The sequence below is a fragment of the Leuciscus leuciscus genome (genome assembly GCF_965113295.1).
Source record: "Leuciscus leuciscus genome assembly, chromosome: 22".
In the NCBI taxonomy this organism is placed as follows: Eukaryota; Metazoa; Chordata; class Actinopteri; order Cypriniformes; family Leuciscidae; genus Leuciscus; species Leuciscus leuciscus.
The window spans coordinates 35,284,468-35,296,132 of NC_138746.1; the positions used below are offsets into that span (position 1 = coordinate 35,284,468).

At 38.9% G+C, this 11,665-nt stretch overlaps 1 protein-coding gene across 1 annotated transcript; it reads left to right on the forward strand.

Moving 5' to 3' along the window:
- Positions 1 to 8,344: 8,344 nt before the first annotated feature.
- On the forward strand, positions 8,345 to 11,165 carry LOC309486456 (zona pellucida sperm-binding protein 3-like). Its single transcript, XM_082153779.1, has 8 exons — positions 8,345 to 9,242; positions 9,694 to 9,812; positions 9,890 to 9,993; positions 10,072 to 10,249; positions 10,390 to 10,507; positions 10,586 to 10,668; positions 10,748 to 10,836; positions 10,907 to 11,165. Exons 1-8 carry the CDS (start codon positions 8,679 to 8,681, stop codon positions 10,975 to 10,977), a joined length of 1,326 nt encoding a protein of 441 aa, XP_082009905.1. The 5' UTR covers positions 8,345 to 8,678; the 3' UTR covers positions 10,978 to 11,165.
- Positions 11,166 to 11,665: the final 500 nt, after the last annotated feature.

The window sequence follows — 11,665 nt, forward strand, 5'->3', positions numbered from 1 at the left end:
AATGATTTCATGAACTTCTTCACTGAGAAAATAGAAAGCATCAGAACCACAATTGTAAACGTTCAATCTTCAATCGCGCCTTATAATTCAGCTTCAATTATCACCCCGCAAGAACAATTACAGTGCTTTACAACTATAGAACAAAAAGAGTTAAATAAACTTATCACTTCATCTAAAACAACAACATGTTTATTAGATCCTATACCAACTAAACTACTGAAAGAAGTGTTACCTGTAGTGGAAGAGCCTCTCCTCAATATTATTAACTCGTCTTTATCTTTAGGTCATGTTCCAAGAACATTTAAACTGGCAGTTATAAAACCTCTCATTAAGAAACCACAATTAGATCATAATAATCTAGCAAATTATAGACCCATTTCAAATCTTCCATTTATGTCTAAAATATTAGAAAAAGTGGTGTCCGCTCAACTGGGCTCTTTCTTGCAACAAAATGATATCTATGAAAAGTTTCAGTCTGGATTCAGACCGCATCATAGCACTGAAACTGCGCTCGTTAAAATCACAAATGATTTACTTTTAGCTTCTGACCAAGGCTGTATCGCAATACTAGTTTTACTTGATCTTAGTGCTGCGTTCGATACTATAGATCATACATTACTCTTAGATCGACTACAAAATTATACTGGTGTTCAAGGACAAGCACTAAGCTGGTTCAAATCATACCTATCTGAACGCTACCATTTTGTCTATCTAAATGGAGAAAAATCGATCATAACTCCAGTAAACTATGGAGTGCCGCAGGGATCTGTATTAGGCCCTCTGTTATTTTTCATATATATGATGCCACTTGGAAATATTATAAGGAAACATGGAATTAGTTTCCATTGTTATGCTGATGACACTCAAATATATATTTCATCACGGCCGGATGAAAACGCTAAATTTTCCAAATTGACAGAGTGTGTTAAAGATATAAAAGATTGGATGACGCGTAATTTTCTTTTATTAAATCCAGACAAGACAGAGGTAATACTTATCGGTTCAAAAAACCGCCCACAAAACCTCGCACAATACCACTTTAACATCATAGGATGTCCTGTTACTTTATCCTCTACAGTAAAATACCTGGGTGTTATACTCGATTGCAACCTGTCTTTTGAAAATCATATTTCATATGTTACAAAAACAGCCTTTTTCCACCTTAGAAACATTGCTAAGCTACGTAATATGCTATCAGTTTCTGATGCAGAAAAGTTAGTTCATGCATTCATGACCTCGAGACTGGATTACTGTAATGCTTTATTAGCTGGTTGTCCTGCATCCTCAATAAACAAGCTACAGTTAGTCCAAAATGCCGCCGCTAGAGTTCTTACGAGATCAAGAAAATATGATCATATAACACCGATTTTTATCACTGCATTGGTTACCTATAAAGTTCCGTATTAATTACAAGGTATTGCTACTGACTTATAAAGCCCTAAACGGCTTAGCTCCAGTCTATTTAACGGATCTTCTATCACCCTATAATCCATCGCGCTCTTTAAGATCACTAAATTCAAGGCTTTTGGTCATACCTAGGATATCCAGAACCACCAAAGGAGGGAGAGCATTTTCACATTTGGCTCCAAAACTCTGGGATAGTCTTCCTGATACTGTTCGTTGCTCAGACTCGCTCTCCCAGTTTAAAACTAGATTAAAGTCGCATCTCTTCAGCCAGGCATTCATATAATATTTTTAATCTTACAGTTCAAACTACAATCCGGCCTCTAGCTCATAAATGCCAGGGGAGAACTGGCCCCCGACTGAGCCTGGGTTCTCCCAAGGTTTTTTTTCTCCATTAGGTCACCTGATGGAGTTTTAGGACACCATTAGGTCACTTGATGGAGTTTTTCGGTTCCTTGCCACTGTTGCCTTTGGCTTGCTCAGTTGGGGATATTTTGGGGATATTTAATTTAATTTTATCAATCAATAAATTCCTCTTGAAACAAACTTTGTTGTATTATTTTAATTTAATACTGTGAAGCTGCTTTGATACAATCTGTATTGTGAAAAGCGCTATACAAATAAACTTGACTTGACTTGACTTGACTTGACTTGCGGTCTTCAAGGCAACCTGAACACTTGGATCAAGACCGGAAATACTGTAGGTCATATCAGTAGACAAGTGGTCAAGTACAAAGATGGCAAGTGTGGGTATTTGGAGGTGGAAAGTAACGAATTACATTTACTTGAGTTATGTAATTGAGTAGTTTCTTTGTATACTTCTACTTTTTTAAGTAGTTTTTAAAATCTGTCATTTTACTTTTACTTACGTTTTGTTTGAAGTGTTCTACTTCGCTATATTTTAAATCATATCTGTTACTGAGTAAATATATATATATATATATAGATATATATATAGATATAGATATAGATATATGTATAAGGGAAAAAAAATCACGCTCAGGAAACTGTTGCATTGATTGAAGGACGGGAGAACAAACACGTAAAAAAAGTGATGCAGACCTGAAACGCAGTCGAATTCTTATGAAGCGAACTATGGCCAGTATGGAAATACTTAGGATGTAGAAATAATGCTTGGTTGTCCTCGAGAATAGATATCCAATTTGCAAAAAATGTGGATGCAAAGTGGCTGCAATAGGAGGAAACACATAAAACACCATCCCTCCGTGCAGATAAAGGTATTCTCTTGGTCGGCGTTACGTCACAAATCATGTCATGCCATGGACAATTATAGATCCCTTGAAGCCTACAAATTTTTCATGTGCGGATGGGTACAGACTGTGTATCACCAGAAAGAAGGTTCCAACATTCTGTTCAAGGCTGACGTGAAGCCTTCCTGGCGGGTCACGGAAGAGCCACATCACCCTTGGATTGCTGTCACATTTGACGCACATGTTGTCGCTGCTCACTGTGACTGCATGGCAGGCTTGGGGGAGATCTGCTCTCATGTTGCAGCAGTTCTGTTTAAGATCGAGGCAGCTGTATGTATGGGATACACCAGTTCAGCATGCACAGATGAACCTTGTCAATGGAATCAGTGCTTTGTTAAGAAGCTGGAGGCAGCTCCTGTTTCCAAGATAAAGTTTTACAAGCAGGAAGCGAAGGATAAAGTCCTAGAAGCTGGGAGGAAGAAGGTGAATAACATTACATGTTCAACAGAAAGGCAGAGAGCCCTGTTTGTGCAGACTCTGGCAGATGACGATGACCAGTTGCTGGCCATTTCAACATACACAGATTATTGTCAAGTTGTGAATAGTAGACATAACTGCCAGTGTTCATTTACCAAACAGTTTAAGGATTCTTCATTCCGAACTATATGCAAAGATGAGTGAAAGTGACCTAAAGGAACTTTGTAAAACTTGGACATTGCCAACAATTTCACCAGAACAACATGACTATGTGGAAGAGGCAACTCATGCTCAGTCATCTTCTTTAGTCTGGCATGAGCAACGTGCTGGTCGCATAACAGCCTCAACAGCTCATTTGGCAATGAAAGCCAGAGATAAGCCAACATCACTCGTCTCAAAAATTTGTAAACCCCAGTTGACCCCTATCAATGCTCCAGCAGTCATATGGGGAAGACGACATGAGGATGTGGCATTCCGCCTGTACAAAGAGGCAATGACTGAGGGTACGTGCAGCAGCATGAAAGTGTCAAAACAACACGTGTTGTGCACCACCAAAAAGTCTGGTCTTCATATTTCAAGGACATTAACATATCTTGCTGCCTCACCAGATGGCATTGTTGACTGCAAGTGTTGTGGACAAGGGGTAATGGAGATAAAATGCCCCTATAAGCACAAGGACAGTCCCATTGTTGAAGCAGTACAAGATCAACACTTTTGTCTTGACCAGGAAATGAACATTAAGAAGGACCACCAGTACTTCACGCAGGTCCAAATGCAAATGTTTGTTTGCAACACAACATATGCTGACTTGATATTGTGGACAACTGTAGACTGTGTTGCCATCCGCATACTTAGAGATGACAACTTCATCACAGAAATGATAGACAAGTTGTCCACTTTCTGGCGAGGTGTCATTCTTCCTGAAATCCTATCGAGAAAACAAGAGCTTGGACTCGACAGGGAAAATGTTGCACCAAATGGATCTAACAACACCAGTGTGACATCACATCAGACCTCACTTGTTAGGTCTCCATTGCATGCTGTCAACCAGGCTCCAGTATATTGCATCTGCCGTTCATCAGACAACTCGGGTGATATGGTTGCATGTGATAGATGTGATGAGTGGTTCCACATTCAATGTCTCAGCCTAAAACGTGTTCCTCGATCTAAGCACTGGTATTGCAAAACATGCAGGAAAACCAAAGGCTCTTCCAGTTGACTCTAATTTAAAACTGAAATGTCCTAATATCAGAATCAGAATAGATTTTATTGCCATTTTCAATTAAAGGTTTCATACAGTTTTCACATGAGCCTCCTCACTTTTTGATTTGTTCAAATGTAATTCAGGTGTTGTTTACACAGAGTATTATTTTATTAGTTAAAGTGTTCATGGCTCTGATACAGAGTTATTTAATGTTATTAAGTGTTCATGAGGCTCCTCACTTTTTGCACTTTTTGATTTGTTCAAATGTAATTCAGGTGTTGTTTACATAGAGTTTTATTTTATTATTTAAAGTGTTCATGGCTCTGATACAGAGTTATTGAATAGAAGTAAAAAGTAAAAGTATTTCTTAAGAGATTATTGTGCAGGATTTTGAATCCTTTGAATCAAACCAGGACTAAAACCAGATCTAAACAAGGTCTAAATGGGTGCACCACTAAATCAGGACTAAACCAGGTCTAAAAGATTAAACCACTAAACTGGGACTAAACCAGAGGTCACTTATAAAATACCCAACTTTAAAAATGTAATTAAAAGTAAAAAATATTCATCATAAAATGTACTTGAGTAAAGTAAAAGTATCCAATGCAATCTAGTTTATTTATAAAGCACAATTTAAAACAACACGGTTGACCAAAGAGCTGTACAATAAAGACAATAAAAAAATATGAAAGTATATGAAAGTACAAGGCAGTGGCAGATAAACACAGTATTTACAGCATAAAATCAACAGTTCATAATGAAATAAAAAGACAGAGAGAACGTGTGTCTTAAGGCAACACTTAAAAACAGGAAGTGAATCGGACAGTCTACTACACAGGGGTAGCTCATTCCACGATTTAGGTCCAACAACAGAAAAAGCTGTACCTATAATTGGTACTTTTTACTTTGTTACTTTATACCACTGGTCACAGGATAAAAATACAAATGTACAGGCACAGAAGTCCAAACCTCCCACCCTCACCCTCACCCTCCACACCTCCCTCCCTCACTCTTGTGTCTCCTTGTACACCACACTCTCACTGAGATTTATTAGTGCACCACACACTTTCACTATCTTATCTATAGAGGCCAATGGTGATTCCACAGCTTCATTGGCAAGGCTTTGTATCATCGAGATGGGGAGAGGTCCCTTTAAAATGGTGTACCTATTTTTTAGTAGCCCTATGACACGTTCTATATGTTCAAGTTCAAGTTCATTTTATTTATATAGCACATTTTATAACAGCCACTGACTGACCAAAGTGCTTTACAGAACTACAAGATTAAATCAATAATACCATCATAAGAGCACAGCACAGATACAGCAGCCTTAAGCAGGAATAGCAAAAGCATTGTCAAACATCAAAAACAAAAATAAGAAATAAAAAAACAGAAATGGTAAAACAATATCAGACACATCAATGATAAAAACAAAAATGGCAGTATCAGACCTGGAAGAGAAAAAAAACTAACAAAAAAAAAAACTCAAAAGAGAAATAGTAATGCGGCTTATAAATCCGGATTGACGAACAATTTGGACATCTGACGCTCTTTCTCTCCGAAGACTGTCCATTTCTCTATACAACATTTCCCTTTCACCAGGAATCAAAGGGGTGGCAAGTCCTGATGTTTCAGGTAGTGTACACACCTGTGGTGTAATGGCGGGTGGCGTGATGGTGGAGACCGAATCATCGCTGATTTTGTCACTACCTAATTCAGTCTGCTGCAGGTCTTGTATTTCCATGCAGGGTATTGACACTTCTTGTTGCAAGTCTTCTGGGACGCTGGTCTCCTCCTCAAATTCCAGTTGCTTCTTCACTTTCATTTTCTTTCGGGATACTGTAGTGGATGGTGCTGAAATAAATAAATAAATAAATAAATAAATAAATAAATAAATAAATAAATAAATAAATAAATAAATAAATAAATGTATATATTTTGTAAATTATCACAGAAATTGTATGGCACTAAGTCATTTACTGTGGTCTCATATATAGTATTGAGTAGGATTGGGACGACTAGTCATAATAGTCGACTATGACTAGGAAGCAGCGACCAGTAGACTAGTTGGGTACTATAATTAACATTTTACCAAGAATTTAGAGGCTAGGCATTATGTACAAAAATCTGCATAACTAGTTACTTTGTAGATGCAATGACTGTATTTTTCATATAGAGTTAATTTTGCTTGCAAGGAAAATATTTGTTAGCAAATATTCTGTTCTTTTCAAAAACATTTAATGTATCTTCAAGCCTTATGGATAATTTGTACCTCCAAGATCTGTATTTTGATATGGATTACCATTTTTGTAGCAGTAACCTCCCAAGTACTACTTTTTCAAATTTGTCATTAGAAATCAACATGTATTTTATATGGGGGACAACATTCTATTTCACGAGGTGCTAGTAGCAATTGTTGTAAACGACCTCATTGTAATATGGAATCCTTTAACTTTTTAACAGCTCAGCATCTGCAGGTAACTTACTGTGTTAATGCAGTGTAGAATAAGTGCAAGAAACACCATTTGCTATGCTTTTCCTCCGGACTAGGCCTATATTTTGAATAAACAAAATTCATTGAAATTTTTTTGCTTTTAATTTCAAGTGTTTTGTCGAAAATAAATTCAGATCATTTTTGGTCATTTAGCTAGGTGCAAACTAGATGCATGTTGATCTTTTGCGTCACACTCCAGTTTGATGTTTTTCTGTCAACGATATCATATAGGGTACTGTGCAAGGAGGCTGGTTTAAACAAAAAAGCTCCTGGGTAGAACTGGGTAGCGAACTTACCTTTTCTTTTCTGTGCTCTGTTGAAGCGATCAAGTTTGGTACTCTTAGTCGATTCCTTCAGCACTTCTTGCGGGAAAATGGAAGGAGTTTAATCTGGGTGTGCGGGGTTGTTGTTCTTCTTTTCTGTTTGAGGAGCAAAGTGACAACATCTAACATTACATTTTGGGGGACTGATGGGCAAACGGTGACCATATTAACAGGCAACTAACGTTACACAAGCATGTGAAGAATCTTGATAACAACATTCCTTCAATGAAATGAGAGGAGCAAACGTAATGGTAATCGGATGCAGGCCGCCATAGCTTTGTGCTGTGTGAACTAACACCTCTTCCAATCGCCTGGATCCATTTCTCTCTCCTTTCTGACTCAGTTGCCTCGCTAGGTATCAAATAAAAGGAGAGGTCACTCCTTTTTACGCTGTTGTCGGTGCAACTAACAACACAACAGTTTTTCGGCATGACTAGTCTTCCGCTTCGTGTTGCTTAATGGCGGGCGCTTGTTTGTTTTACCCTTCGCCGCGTTGCTATGCGCGTGCGCAGTGCATTATGGGAGTAAGTCCCGGATGTCCGACCTCGAGAATGTCCCGTTTATAACTTAAGGCCGAATGATTTCCGTGATGCAGAGTGAAAACCCGGAATCCAGCCATTAAAATGGAATTTACATAACGCAGATGTCACGTAAAACACACAAAATGATGGATTGATGAATAAATCAAATGTAGAGCTATTCAATAAATCCAATGGCGACATGGTCTGTGAATATTAAAGCACAAAAATACTGCTATGTAAATATATAATCTGCTTGTTCTGCGTGCCTCTGTGTGAATGAGCTGCGCTGTTTCATCTACTTCTACATACTCAAGTACGCGTGACGCTCATGGTGTTTTCAACTCTCACAAACAATATGAGTACATGAATGCATAAACATTTTCATTTGATTACCACTATTTATTAAATCTTAAAAAGAAACATAAATTTTCTCTATTATTCTTAAAAATGTTAATAAATTATTAATGTTAAAAATAAGTTTATTTGTAATGAATTTGTATTTCATTCATTTAATTTAATATTTTCATTCATTTAACTGTCATTTTAACTGATGATAATAATAATAATAATAATAATAACCATCATTTTATAAATACCATTTATTTATTTAATAATTGATTAATACCGTAAACCGTGATATTTTATCATACTGTGAAAATCTCATACCATTACAACCCTACACTGGAGTGTCCCCCACCCCACCCCCGCTGTTAAAAAAGTAACTCTGTAACTTTTACTCTGAGTTAATTTTAAATTAGTTACTTTTTACTTTAGCTTGAGTAGATTTTTAGACCGGTAATTTTACTTGTACTTAAGTAAAATTTCATTGAAGTAGTAGTACTTTTACTTGAGTAGAATATTTTATTACTCTTTCCACCTCTGGTATTTGGACAGGCACATAAAAAATGTGCAGAATGGTGCGTCCCTAAGATGCATACACTCTACAGGTCCAGAGGAGAATCAAGGATAATCAATTAAGGTAAAAGGGGTGGAGCCACCTTAACTCAAAGCTGTACAAAATGGCAAAGCCAAGCACTGGTGTTTATGTCAAAAGTTGTTAGGATGGGGTTCCTGAAAGTGGTCTTAGTGGTGGTTGTGATTGTTGCATTTGATCTGCATGATGTCTTGGGAAGTTTGAGGTCCAGTCATAGTCCAAGAAGCATGGGGCCAAAATCAGATCCAGCTTCCAGAAGTCCTGCCCTTTCTCCTCTAGGGCTCTGGAACCCTTTGCAAGTGGCTTCTCAGTTTCAGAGTCCTTTGGGTCCTGACTCCAAAAGCCTTGCGCAGGAGCCTTTTGGCCTTCAGGAGAAGCAGCTGTTGGAGGGTCCAGTGAAGCCTTTGGATTGGAGGTATCCCACCGTTCCTGAGGTGCAGAGTGAGTTGGGTGTGGACTTCCAGTTGAGGGAACCTGTGACTCCCAGCAGCGGAGCGGTTCAATGTGGCGAGAACCGGGTTATCGTAGAGGTCCAGCAGGACTTCTTCAGCAATGGTCAGTTGATCCAGCCAACTGGTCTGTCTTTAGGTGGATGTCCTGTTGTTGGTCAGGATCCTGGGTCAAGAGTGCTCATCTTTGAGTATGAATTACAGGACTGCAACAGCGTGCTGATGGTAAGAACAGATACATCGTAATGGGTTACTTGTTGTGGCAGAGGACCTTTTCAAGGAAAGTCAGTTCCCTTAGTTTTACAATGCCAGGGGCAGCTAAGACCAAGTTCTATCTATTTGAATGGGTAAATCCTGAATTTAAGCTACTTGCCTTTTAAATAACATTTCAAACAACATCTGATGTAAACTCTCCCATAAATGGTATGAAAGGAGCTTCAAAAACAAGAACAATAAATCTTGTGCCTTAATAGTGTTAACACTAGGTAATCCTTAGGGCATGTCTCCAAAACATTGACTAGCTTTGACAACAATGGAGCTTCTGAGGGCAGCTGTGGTGATGTGAAGAATTTACTAATTGGTGATTCGAGTGAATGGTCTTGGTGTATGTGAAGTCTTTAGGATGACCTTCTTGGTAACCATGTTTTTTTTTTTTTTTTTTTTTTTTTGGTAACAGATGAATGAGGATGAGCTTGTCTACACCTTCTCTCTTACCTACACCCCTGAGGCGTTTGCAGGGACTCCGATTACCCGGGCCAATGGTGCAATTGTAGGTGTTCAATGCCATTATCAAAGGTAGGGGATCTCTGTGACTTTCTGCACTTTCTTGTGCAACTGGGAGACCATTTAATGGGTACTTTCATGAACCGCAGGCTCCAAAATGTAAGTAGTGATGCCTTGAGGCCAACATGGGTCCCTTATGCCTCAACAGAGGCTGGTGGAGAAGTCTTGCTGTTCTCCCTGAAGATCATGATGGGTTGGTACAGGTTTTCTTTCAATAAAATAAACCTTTGCAATTGTGGCTTTGCCTAAAGTTTTTCTTTTTTGTGTGTAGATGATTGGTCCTATCAGAGGCCTTCATACTCCTATTTCCTGGGTGGCGTTATTAACATCGAGGCATCTGTGAAGCAGTACAATCATGTGCCTCTGCGTGTGTTTGTGGACCGCTGTGTGGCCACTCAAGTACCTGATGTGAACTCTCTTCCAAGATATTCCTTCATTGAGAATCACGGGTAAGGTCATGGCCCTTGATGCGGTAGGACTGTTTGAGTTGCCTTTTGTAACCACTTTGTCACAGTCATGGGTAAGGTCTAGTTGCTTGATGCTCTACAGTTGACATTCATGAGTTGCTCTTTGTGAATTTTGTCATCAGGTGCTTTGTGGATGCCAAAACTACAGCTTCCAGCTCCCGCTTCATGCCTCGGTCACAGGTTGACAAGATCCAGTTCCAGCTGGAGGCGTTTATGTTCCAGGAGGGCAACAGTCCTTCTGTATGTACTATGAATATCATGAGTTTACTTGTCCTCCCATCTGCTTTGGTTTTGTGACTTGTCTGTCATCCTTTGCAGATCTACATAACATGTATTCTGAAGGCAACTCTTGCTTCTGCACCGAGTGATGCTCAGCGCAAATCCTGTTCCTTTGCTGATGGGTACGTGAGGGGTTTTTTTGGGGGGGGGTTAAGTTGACTTTTCTCATGTTGAAGGTTCCATGTGTTTGTTTTGGTGCAGGTGGCTTGCTGCTGATGGAAACGACCAAGTTTGTGCTTGCTGTGACTCAACATGTGGTCCTGATGGTGAATTTGCTGCTCCCTATGGAGGTTGGTAGCGTTTGCTCTCTTTAAGGTTGCTTTTGATTAAAGTGCTCTAACTTGGCTTTTTCTTCTCTAGGCATTCAGTGGGAAGGCAAGGCCTCACTTGGTCCTGTAATGGTTCAAGAGCAAAAGGAAGGTTCTCAATAAAACTGACAAATCAATCCTTGGTTGTATCTGACTTGTCAATTTGCTGCGTGTCTGGTTTAAATGCTTTTGACAGTGAAAAAGTGCCTCATTCTGCCAATGTGGTGACACTGATAGTCGTCCTGTACTTTTAGTCCCATATAGAATGCAACCCTAGTGTTTCTGAAGTTAACTCTATGGAGAAAGTGAAGCTTTAAATGATGAACCTTTAAGACTGCTAGTTAAAGCTCAAGGTTGTGCTTTTGAAGCCATTAATTTGTGGTTACACTTTTTTTTTTTTGGATTTGTCCAAAGTGGACTTTCTATATGTAACTTTTCAACTACATGTCAACTCATACTCACAGTATTAATAGACTGTTAAGTTGATTTGTAGTTGCCAAGTTATAGTCAGTGGAATGTCTGTTGGGGGACCAACAAAATGGTGTTCGCAGACAGTCTATTAATCTAATGATGGTTAGTTGACATGTAGTTGTACAGTTACTTAGTAGACTGTCTAAAGTGGAGTGTTATCCAGTTTTGTTTAACAAAGTCCTGAAGAAAACCATTACCACTAATGTGGCATTTATGTAGCGCTTTCATTTATACTACTGTGCACCCAAAGTGCTTCAAAATCATTTCAGGGTGTTCCCTGCAGAGCTCTTTTGGAAAGATTTGTTTGCCAGATTAAGAGCACCATCCTTTGGATGAGACA